Raw genomic sequence first — 21005 nt, 5'->3', positions numbered from 1 at the left:
ACTGGTCCATCTTCAGCACCAGGCAGACTTCTCTGCATACATAAATCAGGGTGCTGTAGCACAATGGAGGGAATTTATGCCTCACTAAATGTGATGTAAAATATTTAAAGGCTGAAACAGTTTCAGACAAGCTAGCAAACCATAAATTCATGCCAAGGAATGAATTTTTGCCTGTTCAAACACAGGCATAAAGCTCCAAAGTCTTGAAAATTAATTTGTCCCTGTAGCATTGTTCCCTCGTCGTTGCCCTCCAGTTGATATTCCTCATGGGACGTGCACAGAAGGTGTTTTATGGCAGTTGAGTTTGGAAGATTAATACACTGAAGCAGCCTTAGCACCTTCAAGGTGTCACCTGAGTCATGAGGCTACAGAAACCTGGAAAGCACTTGGCAGGCCCATTGTCTTTCTGCAGATTCTATGGATGCAAAATCCTCTTTTTCTCCCTTGATAAAAACCCTGTCGTGTGAGGTTTATCTTACAAAGGCCTCTTTTCTTGCTCCCTTCTGTGAGTTTCTACTTATGAGAAAACAGCATGCCCCAAAAATGTGGTTTTCATGTGCTACATAAAGAGAAAAGCAGCTCAGTGTATCAGCAAGAATTAATTTCTAGAGCAGGAGGGGGGAGAACTGCTGCCTGGCCAGAGAGGACTGAAAATCAGTAATCTGTAATAGTTAATAGCTGTACAGAAAGAAATACACTGTTCCAGCTTTGCTGTTACTCAAAACAACTAACCCAACAGTTCATTTACCATGTGCAGAAAACCAAATATTATCTGGGGGGTTCCTATAAAAGTAGAAGTATTTTTGGCAGAGTTATGTCTCTTTTACAAGGAACATTTTAAAATGTACCTTTTTGTCCTCTACTTAACTGGCCTGAAAGCTTTTATGGTTCTTTTTAAAAGGATTTTATGAAATTTTACAACTGAAAAATCCATCCCAGAGTTTTAAGATGAAAAATCTGATGCTCTAAGTGATTTTGAATTACAGGAACTTTTCATTACAATGGACTACAAAAAACCTCGATTAGGCTGATAAGAAGAGCTGCCCAATTTACTGAGGAGGTCAGCTAGGAATGTCTAGTTCTGTACTTACTCTTACATATGCATTAGTAATAATTGATATTACACTGCACTATGAAGTCACAGAATTTTATTAACATTATACAATCAGTACCTGACAACAGCTGGAACTCCCAGTTGTGCTTACCTCCGAACTGGAATTTTCCCATTTGTGTTTGTTAGGAAGGCCAACTTCATCCAGCTGAAATTAAGAATGAAATACTTTTAAAATACTATTTATTAAAATTGAGATCTAGATACTAAGGTTTAGTTTAAGATTATTGCCCTGTCTGTGAAATGAGTACAGAAAAATAATTGTTCCATAGAAAGAACATTTTTCTGTAACCTCTTAGTGCTTGAGGCAGAGCAGTTCATCAAATGTGAAGGCAAAAAGCAGCACAAAAAAAAAAAATCAGTACAGCAATTAAGACAAGTGTGAAGACAAGAAAGTCTCCTGGGGTTTCCCTTGCATATGCATCAAGGAAAGAACAAACTAGACAATAATTAAAACATACAAAACAATAAATCAAATGAACAGTTATAAATTCTTTTATAATTTCTACTGGGCAGGTGCCAGATATAGCCTTGAGACTTCTTTGGTCTCAATGAAAGACAAACTCCTAAGTAATTTAACACAATTTTCTTTATTACACTGCTTTGTGATTGTAAATGTTGAAGTATGAAAACCAATTTTTTTTCAATTCTAAGAAGGAAAATACAGAAAAATAAAGGAGAAGGGGAAGGAAAGAAAGTAACTTACTGTTTTTTGAGACATGTCATTGGACTGACATTGTTAGCTCTAAAGTTGTGGATGATGGATCCAAGCCCTTCTACCCATTGCTGCAAAACAGGAAAATATAGAAACACCAAATTAGGAAAACGGGAGAGGGAAGAAGTATGAAAGCTTTTCCTGGGGAAAGGCTCTTTCTTGGAGCTATGGATAATGTTAACAACTCGTGTCGAGGAAAAAACCTGCCCACTTCACAGCCTATACCATGGAAAAGTCCAGCCACACTTTACCCTTTACCATTTCATCCTTCCCCAAACAAAGTGACTGTGCTTTCCATTCTCCCAAATACCACGTGGAGCATCAGTGGTGCTCTTAAATCAGTTTATTGCCAGCCAAGGTGAGTGGTCCATTGATTGATTTATTAAGCCCTCTATTTATAGCCTATATAAACATTTGCCTCCCTTTCAGTGGCAGGGGGCAATATCAGCTATTAGTAAGCAACATGATGTAGTATCTGATGAGATATTCAACTGGTCCAGCTTTAGAAAAGGAATGAAACAAACTAGTAACAAGCCAGAGGCACAATAATTGCTGTGTGACACCATCATCATCTAACACTGTTACATATTCAAGTCCTGCTCGCTTGCTTGCTTTCATCCTTAAAAAGCACAACATTCCCATAATCACTGGGATGGCTTTCAGCCAACAGCAGCATTACAGCACTCACTTATGTAATTCCATTTTTATGGATCTATTTTTCTACTATAGCCTGCACCTAGACTTTGCAGTAGTGTATAGAAGCAGCTTAAGGATTAGGCCCTAACATGAACACTCATTGATTTCAGCAAGAATTCCTGGCAGGATAAAGCTACAGGAAGGGGAAAAAAATGACAGCACTACAAGCCAAGCTCAATCTCAATTATGCCATTGTAACACTAGGATTACTCAACAGATAATTTACACTGGTGGAACTGAGATGGGCTTTGGTCCACTGCTAAACATTAACCTTGTGAATAAAGAAGCTTTTTGCTTCTGGCCAAATTCTGTGCATGCAGCTTGAACTGACTTGGGCAGGATCCAGAATTTGACACTTATAAATAGATGCAGATGAGTGTATTTTTCTTTTCATGAATGAGTGCTGTACATCTGCAATACAGATGGAAAAAATCATGATTTATATTGGAGGAATACTAATGTCTTTGGGAAATGGCACACTGTAAACTGCAGGCAGCAAATCCTTGTGGGCTAAAACAAGGTCTAAGGTGACACTTCAAGAGACAAACACACTTAAGCAGATCCTTGTACTCGTGACACACTAAATCCATTTTGTTTTAGGAAAAGTAGCCACATTCATTTTTTAATTAATCTTTTTAAAATGATCTTTTAAATAAGTACTGCATAAAATATGCATTCTAATAGTGAATCTGAGAATCATTTGAAAATAGAAGTCTGACTTCTGAGAAAAGTTAGTATTTGGGGTTTCTTAGGTGTGTTTTTGTGCTTGGAAACAACCAGGAACAGTCTGACCTCCCATCTCTATTTTTCCAACTGTATGAGTACAATGACAGTAGTCAGAGGATGAGGGTACTGCCTAAGGAAGATAAAGAAAGCAAGGTTCATGGGGCAAGATAATATTATTTATTAGAGTTGATATAACTAGAAACCACTGACAGATACAGGAAACACTTATCTTTTCCAACAAATGTTCTCTCACCTCAGATGATAAAGGAATAGAGCTGGTGATAATTTCAGGGTAAATGCCTGAACAAGTCTTACACAGATTTCAATTTCCTAGAACTGTCAAAATTCATCATTAACTACCTACATTTGGAGTTTTGTGGTTTGTTTGGGTTTGGGGTTTTTGTTTGGGCTGTTTTGTTTTTATTTAAATCAGTAAAATGTAACATTGCTGCTGCATTAACACTGTCACACGTATACAAACATTTATCCTCGTGATTAGTCTGCAGTCCCTTCCAGACTCCTCCACCTTTCAGCACTGATCCATTATAGCACAACGGCACAGGCACTGCAAACAAAAAAACCTTTGCAAAATTAAATTACACAAAATGCATGCTGTGAATAAGCTTCAGTCTTTTTCTTTTTTCCTACCAAAAGCCACCACTGACGCAGTACTGATGATATCACCATTTCAACCACAAACAAACACCTACAGATCCATTCTGATTTGAAGGCAATGGATTACAACTACACCAGACATAACAAAAACTAACATTTCAAAGTAAGGTTACCCTGCACTCAGCTCTGAAGTTACTTCTGTACATCAAGAGAAGCTGCCAAAAGGAACACTTCACAAGTAGAGAGAGAAATCAATACACTAACCACTTACCAAGTGGTATTTTTGCAGGAGTTGTCCCGATGATTCCCACTTTGGAGGCCTCTCTAATCTTTTTTTCAGTGTTAATGCCCCTTCCTGATAGGGATGCCAAACCAGGAACTCCACTCCCTTACAGCAAAAGAGCACAAATCTACAGCCAAACACTGACAAGCCACAAAAGCATCACACCTCTGCTGGCACCCAGGGAGCCAACTAAGAGCCTCCGTCCATCTCTGAATCATCTTCACACTGGTGTGATGTCCCCTGGGCAAGACATGACAGTTCCACAGACACGTCTGCCCATCTGTTCCACCCCACACTGCTGCACCACAAGGAAGCATCTGGCTGCTTGCCCTTCATTTTGGGGCTAAAGCAGGTTCTGGGGCGTTTCATCAGACATTGCCCACGGTTATCAGCTGGCCCCAAATTAACCAGGAATACAGCAACAAACAAATTCAACAACACATTCAAAACACACAGATTTTTTGTCCTTCTGAGCCAGACCAGTCTCCAAATAACAACTATCTTCATAATCACTTTTAAGGCACTGTGATCCAGTGCATGGATAGCCACAAAATTCAATGTCAAGCTGGCAATATATTGCTTTCCTGACAATATACCATTCCCAGATTTAATGCACACTTGTCTGATGACCTTGCAGGAAGGATGAAAGAAGAGATCAGATTTCTCTCAGCTAACACACTATGAAGTATTCAGCAGCAGTCTTCCTTATATGCTATGATAGCACTTCTTATTTTACAGATGAAGTTGAAAGATCTGTAAATTTATGTAAGTGACAAGGATAAAGATCCTCAGTTCTCTTCTTTCACGCTCAGCATTTTCAAATCACTATCTCTGCAAAGAAGGAAAATCCTGTAACAAGATGAAATTCTCAGGTAGATAGGAAACACTTCACTTGGGTCTTACAGAAAGTACAAAATGTTTTTGATAGAAATCAGGGTACATTGGATTCTTACTGATGCTAGTGCTGAGCATTTTCCAATTTTCAAAATATGGTTCAGTACCTTTCATCTGTCAATGTAACTCCTGAGTGGCTCCCTATATACAAATATTATTCCAGATTCATAGAGGAATCTGGGCCCTGCTATCTAATCCTAGAAAAACAACAATCATGAAAAGAAACAAAACCAAACACAAGCGCACCTTGAGTTCAGACCCTCAGGCTGACACAAGAGGCCAAAATCTACGCTGCAGGTTGGAATAAGCAGCCTGTGTTGTTTTTCTCTAACAAGATCAAACACTGTCAAGCATCTCTAGAAGGAGAAAGTACATGAAAAATTGACTGAAGAAGCACTCTCTCAGCTTTTGCTGTAGCACTCAAATGCTTCTGAGGCACTTAGTGACCCTGCATTACCTGAGGTTCATCGATGAAACACGGGCAGCAGTGGCAGGGTGCATGAGTAAGTTTGGCCTTTCAACCCTCTTTTAGTCATCGACCTTTCATTTAGGGGGGGTTAAAAAGAACAAAACTTATGAAAGGTTAAAAATCACCATAACCAACAGCTCATGAAACTCTAGACAAGGTCCTGCACAGATTATTTACTGATGAGGTCGGTATCATCCAGGCCTCTGGAGGTTTTACCTTCACTTTTTCAGTGCAGTCTCTCCAGAGTTATTTCACACATCAGGAAAGGAGGCATTGCCCTCCAATTTTGGTATTCAGTGCCTATGACTGGCTGTCAGAGGCAAGGGCTTGACAGCTGGAGGGTTCAGGGAGCCCAGGGAGAACAGATCCATGTTTCCCACCTCTTCCCAAGCCAGCTGGGGGCTGGCAGGACTCCCTGGCAGTCGCCCTCATCCAGCGGCACCATGACCAGCAGATGTCCCTCTTCCCTCAATGCAGATGTCTCAGGACTCATTTCTGTTCCATGAAAATTCCCTTTCCTCTCATGCCAGTCAGTGACAGTGCCAAACCTATTCCCTACCTGACCAACTGCAGCGCAGACCTGAAGGATGTTGCTGTGAAAATTCTGGCACAGAGATGAAAGGAGTTCTTCTGACTTTCAAGGATTCCATCAGGAAAGGTGAGGCTTGCACACTCTGTACTGGGAGTTGCCTGATGTGTCCAGACTGCTACCACACTTCAACAAAGCTTTCCACCCTGGAACTGCTTTCCTAGCACTGGAGGGGTCTACTCTGAAAGCGGCTGGAAGAATCACTTTGGCTGCTTTTGTATGCAAACTAAGAAAAACATAGTGGAGCTTTACACAGTGAAATCCACCTCCTGGCTACAGAAAACCAGGGCTAAAGTTTTCAATTTACTGATAATTCTGCAGTGGCATAGCCAAGAAAGAAAACCAAAAGGCAGAAAAGCACATGGAAATCACTGACACTGAAATGCTGGATGGAATATGAAGATCTCTCTAGAGAATGTGGTATTACATACATGGCACAGGGCTACCTAAATAGGTAAGCTGTGGTCATATAGTTAAGATAGTCATGAATTAGAAAACTGTTTATCACATAGGCTTTGAGACATAAGTCATATATACTAAAACAGAGGGACACAGATAACAGCAGTAGGCTTCTGGAGTTCTGCTCAAGCATGTTTTGCAGGTTTCTTGGAAAGTTTTGGTTCAAAACATCAAAACAAACCAAAGCTATAGGAAAATAGAACTTTTCTGTAATGTATTTGTGGCATATTCCCATAGGAATCTTCTGCTACCTCCTATCTGCCCTCTTAACAATATGATTTGGGCAAATACTTAATAGCTTGTTTTGTGGGGAAAAAAAATCCAGGTCAATCAGGCCAGGTTGGATGGGGCCCTGAGCAACCTGCTCTAGTGGAAGGTTCCCTGTCCATGGCAGTGTTTAAGGTCCCTTCCAACCCAAACCATTCTATGATTCTATGAAACACAATTTTTCTGTAACTCAAGAAGAGCCAGATAGAACCACCCACAAAACCGATGAGCCTGGAGTGCTTCATCTCACCAAAACCACAACGGTCCATTTAACTATTTTAAACAAATTGGAAAAAAAAAAAAAAGAAAAATTAAAAATATCATTCCCACTGAGAAGTTTAAGAATGTTTTTCAGCTGCAGTCGTCTTCCATGCCATAAATATTATGAGCTGCATGACAAAGCCTGCATTTACCTTTATGTTGTTTGCCAGCATGTGAGTAATACAGCATTTCTGCACCTGCTGTTTGTTCATCCTGGTGCCTCACAGGTTAAGCCATCAGTGTGTGAATCACTGTCTCAGTAACACACCTGAAGAAAATACCTATTTTCTAACAAATCTAATCAAAACTGTAAAACCAGTCTGTTTTACATCTATGGCTGCTCCCATCCCGACCCACTGCCAGAGGAATTGTGCCAGAGGAATCAGCACTTCCCAGAGCCAGATTATCTTAAACACTATTGTAAGCTTTGCCCCTGAATATGTGACATGAGCCTAACATTATGGCTCTCTGAATTAGGAGTGTTCACATGAAGTCCTCTGCCAGCAGGGCAGGGGGAACAATACTTTCTGGCAGAAGGGCAAAACCCATCAGCTGGAGAGATGGTCCTTTCCAACAACACAGTTGGATCTGGGAAAGAAAAACTGTCAGGACAAATTTACCCCCGATATTCATAAATATTACATAATGTTAAAAAACCTGACTTAGGTTAATCTATTAAGTTAAACTCCTTAATGCATTGCCAAAGTGGATGAGCAAAGAAGACAAGAGATCCATATTCTGGATCGCTGAAGTACAACAGCTTTACTGGACTTGTGCCATTTTTGGATAGGCAGCCTGCATGCCATGGGCTAAACCTCACATCAGCACTACATCACTTCTGCACTAAGGAAATTCACCCCTAAATACCCACAGGCCTTTTCAAATGTCCTGGACTGAGGAAAACAGATCATCCGATTACTGGGTCACAGCAAGTCCATCTGGGAAGTAAAAAAGAAAAATACACACATAGGCTCACACCTCTCATATATGTGTGTGTGTTTTAATTTTAGCTCAGGATAATTTATACAACCTGATTTAATCAGGATTCCAAACATCAGGTTTTAAATTCCACCTTTTACAGTCACTCCATGCTGCCACAGTGGAGCTGCTTTAGGAGTGGACCACGACAGCTGCTTGCAATCAGAGACAGAGTACACCCTATTTTGTGGCTGTTTTAAGAGTGGAAATGAAAACCAATTTCTCAGCTGAAAACACCAATAAAATTTAAGTAGATAGAGTGTAAATACCAGAGTTGGAGCTTGGAGACAAGTGGAGGGATAATAAACACGCTCTTGTTGTTGGAATAGCTGTACTTGAAGCTCAGCAATGCCTTGGCCAGACCTGCTGAGCACACTGGCACAAGGGGCAGAGGAACGTGGGGCTGCCCCACTGCAGAGGTGATGACAGAAGACAACTGCCAGCCCGTGATGGGGAGGGTTCAGCACTGCCCACAGCAGGCAGCAGCTCTGTGCGTGCCCACCTGCCACAGCTGGGGCACCCCACGGGACTGCCCACACTCTGCTGCCCTATCCTGTGGGACCTGGCAGAACCTGCCCCCCAACGCCACCATTCCTTGCATGGATAGCCTGAAGAAGCCAGGAACTTGAATTAATTTTCTTCTTTGTCATGGTTTCTCAGTTCCATTATAATCCAGCCTTCAGGGAGGAACAATTACTTCTTTTCCAATTGTAAATTACTATCTACAGAAGTAGAATTCCCTTTTGTCCTCTTTCTAGGCAGAAATGTTCTGAGCTTTTGCGTTGGGATTTGCCACTCAATTCCCTTGTCTTAAAGCATCCCAATCAGGTACTGACCAATCCAGGCTTTGGTTTATCTGAGGAAGGGACAGAAGATCTGCAGCAAGTCATGTTCACCTTCCTCATGGCAACAGGGCAGGCACAGCAGAAACCAGGTGCACCCCTTACACGTATCTGGGTTGCTAAACCTACAGTCACTGCCCCTTTTTCTCCAAAATCTTGCCTCTGTTATTTCAAAAGAGGGGCTTACATTTGAACATGGATTAAATCAAGGCCTATTTTAAACTGCTGCATAAAAGCTGCATAGCTACTTAACACCATGCAAAGGCTTATTTCTCCAAGAAGAGATTTACTGTGTCGCAGAAGAAAGATGTTTTCTCACGAACAAAACAGGAAGAATTAAGTAGGAACAGCTCTATGTGCAGACAACTCCTAGAAAATTTTATTTTACCACAGAACTGCAGTAGCAAATTGATGTACTTACCATATTTGAAAAGCCAATACAGTACAGACCAAATTACTCAGCGAAGGTAACTTAGAAAGCCCTACATTGATTTTTTTGGCTTGATGTGCTTTATCCTCTCCCTCGTGCCTCAAACATATCATATCAGATCAGGTGGATCATCATTGCTGACAGCTCTGGATATATATTTTGGTGGGAAGGCTCCCAAATGCAGGACTCTCACATATATGGGCCTCTCAGAGCCTCCCCACAGGTGGACTGCAGCATTACACACCATTTTTGGTAGGCAACTTGGTTGTTAATGAAGCAATAGATCTTTTCAGCAGGGTAATTAGCTCATCTCCTGTGACAGTCTGTGTAACTGGCCAACATCCTCACAAACCAATTAGTCTAATACAGCCTATTGAGATCTAAGGTGGCTGAGAAACTTAACTGCAACTTTCTGTTTTCAGATTAAATCAGAGACACTGTTGGGTTAAGTATAAAACTGAATGCTGCCAACATATCCTTTTCTTTGCCTCTCCAATGTTTTCAAAACATAACTGTGGCACGTTATTTCCCTGAAAGCCTGCTGAAAATACACACAATAAAATCAATTTAGTGTATCCATGGAAGTCATACAAGTATTTCTCCTATCATGGAGTTCACTCAGTATTGCCAGTGTTTCCAAAGGTATGGATCCAAAGCAACGAAGGATCAAGCAGGTCTGCCAAGGGATTTAGTGATGCTGCATTCAGAAGAAAGTTTTAAAGCAGGTGTGTGACACTGATCACTATTCAATATTTATATCTCACAGGCAAAACTGATTGTAATCCTAAACTGAATACATACAATCAGAAAGGAAAATCAAAGAACATGTATTTTTAAAATCCCTTGAATGTCTGAATCTAAGGTACTATCAGCACTCTGGAACAGGTTTCTCAGAGCAGTTTACAGCAGACAGCTCGAGTACCAGGACAGGTGGAGCCCCAGAACTTGCATTGTGAACTGCAATCTAAAGCTCTCGGGAAAGATGACGTGTAAAAAAGTGCCATTGTTTCCTTAGGACTGTTCCATGCCAACGGGAAACAGAAAAGAACCTGGGTACACTGGGATCCCCTTAACTGCAGAGAATTTTCTTTCCTGCCTTTGTCCTTTCAAATAATATGAACCACACAATACAATCAGGTTATCGCTGAACAGAATTTTGGAGGGCTGAACTCCACCCACCAGGAATATGGAAGTCACTGCACTTCCCTTCAGCATCCCTGTGACAGAGGGGTAACTGTCACATAGTCTGCTGGACAAGCCCCACACGGAGATACTCAACAGCTGAAGGAATGATCTGTCTTATATTTGCTGGTCTCAGTATCTAATTCTGATAAATTGCCGTGCGAGAGGCTGATAAACCCACTGTTTCCTTTCACCCTGGCACACAGACATGTCACAGAGTGCTCCAAATGGATGTTTGCTGTCTTTCCAAAGAGTGAGGCAGCAGACAATAAGCCAGGTATTTCAGTCAGCCAAGCAGGCAGACTTAGGAAAAACAACTGAGCACTGGTGATGAGCTCTTCTTTTATTTTTAACTCCCCCCCACTGTTTAATTGTGAAATACCTTGGCTACTTCTGTGTTTTCTGCTACCATGTAAGTGAAGCTGATGTTCACCAGGTCTATGCCACTGCAAACACACACTATCCGTCCTTCCAACTCGTTTTCTGACTTTCCAACGGCCTCAAGTGCGGTCAGTATTTTGGGATCCTGTGAAACAATAAACACCTTGTTACAGCTGCCACATTTCTGTTGTGCAGTGCACTATGGCAAAGATGCATTTTCATCTCCATATACATTTACACCTTTAAACCTTTGCCAATCATAACAAACGAGTGCTTTCACTTCGAAACACTGTGTGTAAACCTGACAAACGGTCTATTTTAACAGCTGGGAACACGACTGTGAGAACTCATGTTTTCATCACGAAAAAGAAAAATTAATCATTCCAAGGACCGGAAACAGAGGAGCAGTATTAATCTCTTAAGTTAATTATTCCAATCTAGTTAAGTCCATAGTTCCTGAGAGTTATGATCTCTGTGACTTCTTGGCTCTTTCTTAGCGACACGTCATACAAGCTGGTGTCTGCTGCAGGTCAAGGACTAGAGATTTAATGGGTTTATTTTTTTAAAGAGTAAATTCCTTAGGTAAAGACAGAGCTGAAGTCTGAAGCATATTGGTATGGCTGTCAGCTCATGGGTTGTCTGCAACACCCCCTCTCATGCCCCTCCTCTACGGGGGAGGGATCTTATTCTGTGCATTCCCAAGAGAATTATTAAGAGATATTTATCTACAGTTACCACAAAACCACTTAACACGTGGAAGTGGAAATGTACAGTCCCAACAAACCTTCTAAACTAAAGGCCTGGAGGAGGGAGGGCCACAATTCACTACAGAAAATACTAAGTACTCCTTCTGAAGAATACCACTGAGGATATTCCCAAAGTTTTGGGTTCCTCCAGAATTCCTAGCAAGTACTTCTGTTGATACTCTTCAAAAAGGCAGACTGTGACCAGCTGCCCTCTCAGACCATTTAACTGCATAAAGAAGGATGTAAACAACTTCCTGTGTTTTGTGTCAACGGTGCAAGAAGATAAAACAAATTTTAACCAGATAGGAACAAAATTTGGAAAATGAAACATTTTTTCCAGATCTGTAAAACAAGTATCACAATACATTGTTACAAAGTAATTAAAAACTCCTGATATGTGCTCCTAATGTCTGTTGTTCAGCTTTCCCCTCATCCTGAACCCTGTACTACTTCAGAAAGACTGGACAGCTGAACCTGCCCACTGCAAGTGCAGCAAATTAATTCAAAACTTAACATTTTAGATCACGGTTACAAAATAAAAAACTGTGTTGCTGGTATTATTTGAAGAAATGAATGTCATCCTGCATTTCACCTTCAGTTTAAATATCTGTTGTTTAAATGAAGAGTATAAACCACAGAGTACCTTTGGTACAGCTCCAAAACGAACACTGTTGATCAGGGAGCATTCTAATACCTGTCCTTCCTGAAATGATAAAAATAGGTGCAAGTTCAAAGGTCTGTTGAGACATGGCTCCACTAGGAATTGCAGCAAAAATAATCAGTGAATCTCGCTTGTTAACACTGTTAACAATACAAACAGTATATTTCCCTTCAATATCTGTTATTTCCCCCTTAAATACTTCATTTCTGTCAATTCCAAAAAAAAAAAATAGGATGAAGGCTAGTTTTGTAAATAAACTAACACAGTATTTTAGATGTTTCAAAACTAGCCAGAATATAAATCAAATGCAATAATATCTAATATAGATTCCTGATATAATTGTAATATACCTTTCCTTCACTTTTCCAGCTCAGAAAAAAACCAAATTCATCCACTTGGAAGAGACAGTTGCTTTCAAAGACAAAAGATTCCTATAGAAAAGAAAACACAGACCATTATTTCAGACAGTTTGACAAATATCATAAATTTATTTATTGTTCAAAAATAAAAGACTGTTACATTTCTTCCCAAATACCTTCCTGCAGAATTTGCTATTCCCAAACTAACAGAAGTGAGGGATGCAGGCTTTAAAAAGAAAAAGATCATTTTTAATGATTTGTCTTCTTGCTGATGCTTGAGACAACTGGATGCACTTAATTAGTATTTTCCTACTTCATTGCAACTATGAAGATGTGTTATTTAATAAAAGCAGTGATTCTTACCTAATAAAAAACCTTAATGAATTGGAATTTTAAAAAAATTATTGAAAATTAAATGCTTCAAACCACGGAAAGGTGAAAATATACATAATTTGCCAATACTACCTTCGAGGTCAAATGACCACATTTCATTTTAACATTCAGAATTTGGGAAGCACTTTTCTGTTAGACTGTGGCAGTGTTAATGCTGTGAGCAATTTGTGGCCAGAGTATCGGACAAGCAGAGTTTGGAGGACATTGATTTGCAGAAGAAATCAGGAAAGAATGGCATTCCAAAGGCACTGGGCAAGGCAAAAAATCAGATTAGCTGAATTAAAGAAGAAATTTCCTCCACACACCTCCAGTCTCAATTAGTGCATCATAAATTAAGCTAAAATGCAGGAAAGGAGTGTGCAGAATCAATCACTTCTCGAAGGACAGAAGGATCCAGAACTTCCTGACTTCCTTAATTGAAAACTGACAGCCATGTGTGCAGAAGAGGAAGCAATCCAGGCTCCCAACTGTGTTTTTGATATCACACCAAAATTTGAGCACTAAAATCTCTTTTCTGTCTCACGACAAAGGTGCCAAAGAAGAAACGTGGGCCACACTCCCTCACGTGGGTCCTCACAGGCTGTTCCTTGAGCAATTATTTGCTGAAGAAAAATAAAGCTTTTCTCAACCTCCTTTCTAAGGAATTCCATGTCCATCGGTATCTTTTTTGTTTATCTAGCAACAAAACTGAAAATACAGGGTAAACCAGCTATCCCTATCTTGGCAGGCCTCGTGATAAAAAATACCTTTTACTTACATTTCAAAAGATAAGAAGCAAATACTAATATCCCTGAAGGCACTTACAGAGATACCTTCAACTTAGAGAGATTTCCTGTCCAAACAAGATTAAAAATAGACCCTGATAAAATTGTTCTTATCACCATATCAATGCTGAGTATAAGGTAAACTTCTCAGCACTTTATTTCAGCTGTGTAAAATGCCCTGTTTTGCATTCCTTTAATAAATTTGGATTAAAGCACAGCTGAAAGTGGGATCATAGTAATCATATTTCAGATAGAGTGCAGATTGATTTTCTGAAATAGATAAAACCCCTCCAGATCTCAAATGGTGCATTTAGATCAGAATATAAATGTTCTGTGTTCTCTCATTTTCCCTTGTGATATGCAGGTTCTCAGTTTATATATCAAAAAAAAGCAATATATTCTCCCTCCCTCCATATGATAGCTGTGCAAAAAATGGGAGACTCACTTTGTTCAATAATGTGCTTTATGAATCTGCAAAGATGAGTTTTATGCATGTTACAGGTATTTTGATCCAATTCTCCCCTTTTCTTCCTCAGGGCTTATTTCAAATCAGAGGGATTAAATATATTTTAAAGCCGTTTCTTTTAAAAGCAAAAAACTGTACAGCAATAAAGTGTGTTGGTATTGCCTCCCCACAGACATTTCTGGAGGTATTACCAGATAAAATGAAAGTTTCTTTGTGTACAATGAAAGCAAACCATGAAATATTCTATCACATCTGCATATTTAAAAGAGAATAGCAAATGAAAGGCAACTGGCCTCTTACCTCTTCATATCTATCAAACACAGCTCCATCTTGCATAAAAGAGGGAACTGGCTTCTGCCAGTTAAATTCATAAGGTTTTGCCATGATAGAAGAAAAACCTGAAATGGAATGAAAAAGCAGAGTTCAATTATGTCCTTTAAGAGGAGCATTTCAAAGTCCATGTAGGAAAAAAGTGAGTTCTAGCTTTTCCCTTCACACAGAAATATTAATAAGTTGCAGTGCGTTTCCCAATCAAGAGTTTTCCCCATAAGAGTATTTTTGTTTCATATCTTCAAAATGAAAAATACTTGTAAAACCTGTGTCTGAACTTAATTATTTGAAAAACACTTGCACTGTAACTTCCAGAGTGTAATGAGGCTGGGATTAACAAAGCTCTAGGTGACATAGAATACCACAGGCTGTAATATAGAAAAGTGCCTTTTTTTTTACAGGACTACATCAGATGCTACACAAACAGCTTGTGTTTTTTCTTAACATCCTAAATTGTATGTTACATAGGCAAAACACGTTTCTTCTCTGTTCTGTATTTCAAAAATCCATTTATATTAAATAAAGTCCTGGGTATTTTCAGTGGTATTTTATACATAACTAAAGATATGGATAATATATAGGTCAAAATTCATAGAGAAAAAAAACTGTTTAGACATACAGGGAATTAAATAAAGTTAGCTAGTTACATTTTGCACCTGTGCAAGTTTAGTAATGTGAACAAAATTGTTAATTTGAAATACAACAGAGAAATCATAACATATGGACCTTGCAATAAAGACCAGTAAATTATCCAGTAACCTTTTCAACACCTTGGTGCCTCCTAGGTTATGTTGCTTTACACCTGAAAATGCCCCAGCTTTGTCCTCTGACACACCGAAGTTCAATTTACATGAAGAGCATCTGCATTGTTCCTGCTTACTAATGCCATCCAGGACACACATATTTTGGTTATTCTTTTATACACTTGACCAGAAAGTCTTGCACGAGGAGGGAATAAACACCCTTGGCAGCAGCAAGATAAGGCTGACTCGCAGCTGGCAGGAAATCATTCTGTGAGATGGAATATTGGGGGTGACCACAGCACAGAGTCACAACCACTGACCCCACGTGCTGCTGCCTTACCCTGTTCTCATCTGCCTGTCCCAGCCCTCCCCTGACAACTGACAATGTTCATCTCCTCCTGACTGTCTCCAGAGGCACAGCGCAGGGTTACGTGTGACCAGCACAGCTCTGCCCACGCAAGGATATCCGAGCAAGAGGGATAAAAAGCATCCATAAAACTCGAGGGAGAGCATGACACTCTGTGCAATCTCTGCTATGCAAACCAACTCTGTAGCTTTTGTGTTGCCAAAGCTCTGAATAGTACATCAAATTAAAATATTAGTGATTAGGTAACAACGCTTCCGAAACGTTCTCGGACAGAAATGTCTACCTGGACTGAACTTTAAATCCAGAACAGATGCAAGTGCTTAAAAAAGCTTAAGAATTTTGTAGTATCCCCCTTCTCTGTCTTGGTCTCATTCACATAAAGAATGTTCTAACAAGAAAAAGAACATTGGTCTTAAGAACAGTTATTTTGATAATTTCCTACTGGAAAAATAACCTTACTACTTCAAAAATGCAAAGCACATTTTCATGCTGCCCATCTCTATTTCCTGCCCTTTTTTGGTCATTGATACAGGAGTAAAAAAAAAATACATATATCATGTTTCCAAAGCCTTAGGAATAAGATAAATGAATTCGTTCTCCATAACAATCAAAAATGCAATTTGAAATTTATATATGTCACCATTAAGTGTTCCCTTTCATTGCAAACAGGATGAACACTCCAAAAATGTATCTGTACTCTCAATTTTTAGAAAAAAGAGGCTAAACAATATTTAAGACTATTCATTTGTACTTTTTTTCCCCTGACAAAGAGCTGCTTTGGACAAAACAGAGAACAAGAAACCAGGGTTGAGAAGTGATCAGCTACACTTAGTATTTATTAAAAGCCCCCTCTTCTTTTTGCCAGTCCTGCAAATGAGTCGTAATATCTTCCTCATGAGCACCATGAGATGTTTTGAGATCCTTTCAAATGACTGAATTTTTACTAGTTTTTTGTAAATACTCTTACATTTCTCACGTCTCTTCCAGTTTAGAACAGCATGGAGCTGCTTTTCCCTCATTTCATGAAGGAAGCTGGATAATAAGACAGCCACCCCACTGTAGTAGCACGATGGCATCATGTTCTGTACAGCTCACAGACTGCCCACAGCAGCTCGGTATAATCACAACAACTTGGAAACTTAGTGCTTGTTCTTGGAGCAAAGTTGCAACTAGAGAAACACATTTTCAGGAAGGTGTTTTCTGACTTCACAGGTTTTGTTACGGGCAAAGTTGAAAGCAGAACCAACAGAACCCCACACCACACAACAAATTCTCAAAGGTCTTGGAAAGATATCCTTCAAAGGAAGCTTCGTGTATCTATGACTGAAATGATAAACACTACATTTTTATGGCTTGTTGACCATTCCCTTATGTTTAAATGTCTTTTATTATCAGAATGTTCCCACAAAGAAGAGTAACTTCAAATACAACAGGTATTTGCAGCAATAAATGCTGCCAGCACATGAAGTCCTTCTGGGGAAAGCCGACACATTCTGTGCTAAAACATAAGAAATGTGATGGCACTTTTAAGACTGTGAAGAACACACTTCCACAGTCCCTAGGCCATACACATGGCCCCTACCCTTTTTTACTGACACTGAACCCCATGAAGATCCGGATTTAAAACCTACAAGCTTTGAACTCCTGCATAAGACACGTCCTGAAACTCCATCCAGCATCTGGCACTCCGAAACCTGGATGTAAAGAGTGCTTGAGCAGACACCTGTCTCTCAGAAAGACTAACTACCTTAACACCACACACATGTACTTCATTAGGAAGACTAATTACCTTAACACCACACACATGTACTTCATTAGGAAGACTAATTACCTAACACCACACACATGTACTTCGTTACCAATTTGAACTTGGCTGAGTGCATCGTCCAGTCACAGAAATAGAGCTCTGTAAAATCCCTCCTTTCCAGGTATCTCCTCCTTGTCTGGGTACTCACTCAGTGTGATGAACTTGTTACTTCATTGCTGATAAATTAAATAGATGGAGCTCCTCAGTTTCTGCTGCAATGCGCATTTTTCAAACCTTGGAGCCAGGCTGAGCCCTTCCCACGTTTCCAGCTGCCTTTCTGAAGGAAGGGGTCTGGACCAGGACACAGTAACCCAGCACAACCCTCTGTCACACAAACCAGAATTACAGCCTTTCCTCTCATTTGCATAACCTTGCATTTAGCTGCAAGAAAACATGCCTGATTGCTCATAATTTATCAAGCAATCAAGTTCTGTCTCAGGGCCTGGGGCTCGTTGTTATTTACCATCTCACCAACCCCTGCTCTAGCTCTGCTCTCACAGGTCACTACAGTTTACAGATGAACTGAGACAGATGAGCTGTGAGGGAAAGACTTGAGTACACGGAGCAAGGAGGCAGAGGAACTGTAACAAACAACATTTTTAAGCCCTATGCTTTGGCAGCTGTGCAGAAGGTGAAGAAAATTCTCTGTGCCTCTTAAAAAGCTCTTTTCGGTCTCTCACATTTCTTACACTCCACTCAAAAATCCATTTTTCCATAGCCCTCTTAGCTTTTAAGAACACCAAAATAAAACACAAAATACTCCCCTGTCACTCTCTGGACCTCTGTTAATCTTCATCAATTTTTAAGCAGTTCAAAGACAGTGAAAGGCAAAAAGCTATCCAAACTAACAAACCCAAACAAACATGACACTCTAACACTCATATATACACATATACAAATATACACATGCACACAGCCTACTATGATGAGAACTGCAAGAATTACTCTCTTTAGTGAAATTTAATAACAATGAAATGTGTGAAGATTCAACTGGGAGAGATAGAAAGTTAAGGAACTAAATTTAAAGACAGCAAAATTTTAATCAGAAAACTTTCAAGCAGCCTTTAAAATCAAAACCTTCTCACTGATTTAAGCATTCTTAAAGTATAACAATGTCTCTGAATACATACCATTCACAAAAGCAGAAAGAACACTCATAAAAAATACACCTCAGCACTTAATCAATGACCACAGGGGAGAAGCAGGTGAAATTCAGTAGTTAAATGCCCTTTGAGCTATCTCCCTTTCTTTCACCACTGATTTATGCCTGAAGACATGATTTGGATCACATGAAAAAAAGCACCTTTTGATTCACCTGGAGTACCCAAAGAGTGAGGACACCAAATTAACCATATCCAGAACAGCATTATTTAACACAATAGTCCTCCTCTTTTGTAAGCTTGGCTGTACTACACTAAATCTGGGATGTGGAGAATATAAATCCTGTGTTTTTTCGTTCTTTGACCAAAAGAAGGACAAGGTGTGGCTGAACAGGAGGAGGAAAGGATTCTGTTAATACAAAGTAGACAAATGTTTGGGGAAAGAGGTGATATTCTAAACTAACCCACAGGGCTGGCTAGCATGATGGATAAGATACTCCTTGGATCCCATAAACATCCTGCCAATGTTGAGACTCTGTTGGAAAGGACAGCATTATTCCTTAGAACCGATTCCCCCCCAGGTCTCAAACACACAAACTCACAATTTCCGCAGTTTCCTGAGCCTCAAATATCATAACAGGACTTGTAAATTTATTTTTTTTTAGTAATTATTATTTTTGCCTCTGGAATGAATCCCTGTTTGCTGAGTGAGAAGTGAGGAGGCTTCACGCTCTGTGTTTGCCATTTTACCACCTACCTGCTTGAATCACAGGCCCTGAACCTGCACCACTTACAGTCTGTGTGGGTTCCAGGGGCGAAGTGCAGCACTCACACAACACTGTGCTGAGTTCAGTAATCCTGCCCAGGAATATATGTTTTTCTTACACATACAAGGAAACAATCTTTTAAAAAATAAACTAATGTGTTTCCCACTCCTCCTCCTTCTTGAAGTACATGTATCCTTTACCACCACCCCTCTTCGGTAAACAAGATTCTTCAGAAAAAAAAAAAAAACAGATCTACAACAGCAGACTTCTCTATATATATATATATTTTTTTTTTTTTTTTTTTTTTTTTTTATGGAGTTCATTCCAGTCCAGCTAGTTTAGATGCAGAGTTGTGGACTAGAGTGAGGAACCAGCTACCCACAGCTAAACAGGCAGTGCAGCACTGAAATACTTATAAAAATGCCCCCTTCATTTTTTAACAGTGCTCTGTAGTACTTTCATATTCAAATATTAGAATTGTTTCTAGAGATTTACAGGAGGAAAGTCAGATCTTCATACGTTTACTCCTCAATGTCAAATTTATTTGGTCACAAATGTACCAGTATTACTGAATGCAAAATGCAGAGACAGGGTGTTTCTTAAACACAAAACCTTGGTTTCAACATTAGAACTTAAAATTCAGAGTAAGTTTTAAAAAGATAAAAGCCATTACAGTGTGAATCCTATGTAAAAAGTAAAAGGGAGAGCCACACTGCTGAGTTTCTGCAGTATCCACACTAAACTGTAAAGCAATTCCAAGATTTCACAGCTCTCCAGCCTCTTCCACAGTCAAAGTTTGTTGGGTTTCTTCTTCTTTTTTTTTTTCCTTTTTTAAAAAGAGTGATTTTTCAGCAGGTTATTTTTAAACGCATTATTCCCACAGCTAATACAAGCAACTTCAAACAGTTCTCCCCAAAACAAGGTCCAGGAACAACAAAAGACAGACAACAGAGCTCAGGCGCCTCAACATGTATCGTCTAGTAACGTTCTCAATTTCCATGCTGTCTTCTTTTCCATTTCGTTTTAATTGCTGGAATGCACTGGCATGCAGGGGCAGCTGAGGGGTTAGGCCAAAACAAGGAGCGGCCTGTTCTAAACCAACCTCTTCTTCAGCTTTTCACACAAGTTCAGGGAGGCTGCCCCTGCAAAGCTCTGCTCCGGGCTAAGGAATGAGTGTATCTGGTGCTGACCACAGAAAACAACAACCGCTGAAATGAGACGGTCCTGCCTCCAGGTCTGAACTGTGGTCCAGTCACCACCTCAGATCACAGCCATTGATTTCCAACCGACAGAATTCCTGGGATAAAACACAGGACTCAAGCATGACCTCCCAGCTTCCTTACGTGTCTTTCTTTTTGTCCTCAGGCAGTTTGTTAATGTCTCCAGATCTCCCCAGCCTTCCCATTCATTCAAAACATCTCATCATCTGTCAGGAGCATTTACCACCCATCCTTTTTTTTTTTTTTTTAGAGGGCGGCATTGTAACACTCTGGCCCCGGGGCCGCAAGCTCACGGGCTCAGCCAGGAGCTTTACTTTAAAATATATATAATAGGGTTCTTTAATATCTTGAGATAGCTCAAGAGAATAAGCTACACACTTGTTC

The 21005-nt window shown here is 39.9% G+C and overlaps 1 protein-coding gene across 9 annotated transcripts in view; it reads right to left on the bottom strand.

The window, feature by feature from the left end:
- PLCB4 (phospholipase C beta 4) overlaps window positions 1-21005 on the bottom strand; it is a 188216-nt gene that overhangs the window by 69450 nt on the left and 97761 nt on the right. For all 9 annotated transcript variants that reach the window (XM_064647514.1, XM_064647516.1, XM_064647513.1 and 6 more), the window contains 6 exons: window positions 14588-14685; window positions 12656-12736; window positions 12288-12347; window positions 10900-11043; window positions 1818-1897; window positions 1206-1259 (listed from right to left, as the gene is read on the bottom strand). In XM_064647514.1, the coding sequence (XP_064503584.1) occupies window positions 1206-1259; window positions 1818-1897; window positions 10900-11043; window positions 12288-12347; window positions 12656-12736; window positions 14588-14671 (503 nt within the window). In that variant the 5' untranslated portion in view covers window positions 14672-14685. The remainder of the gene's footprint in view (window positions 1-1205; window positions 1260-1817; window positions 1898-10899; window positions 11044-12287; window positions 12348-12655; window positions 12737-14587; window positions 14686-21005) is intronic.

Source organism: Pseudopipra pipra, chromosome 3 (assembly GCF_036250125.1).
Source record: "Pseudopipra pipra isolate bDixPip1 chromosome 3, bDixPip1.hap1, whole genome shotgun sequence".
Classification (NCBI taxonomy): domain Eukaryota; kingdom Metazoa; phylum Chordata; class Aves; order Passeriformes; family Pipridae; genus Pseudopipra; species Pseudopipra pipra.
Note: the sequence above shows the minus strand (reverse complement) of the source record. Positions and strands in the feature narration are given on the sequence as shown.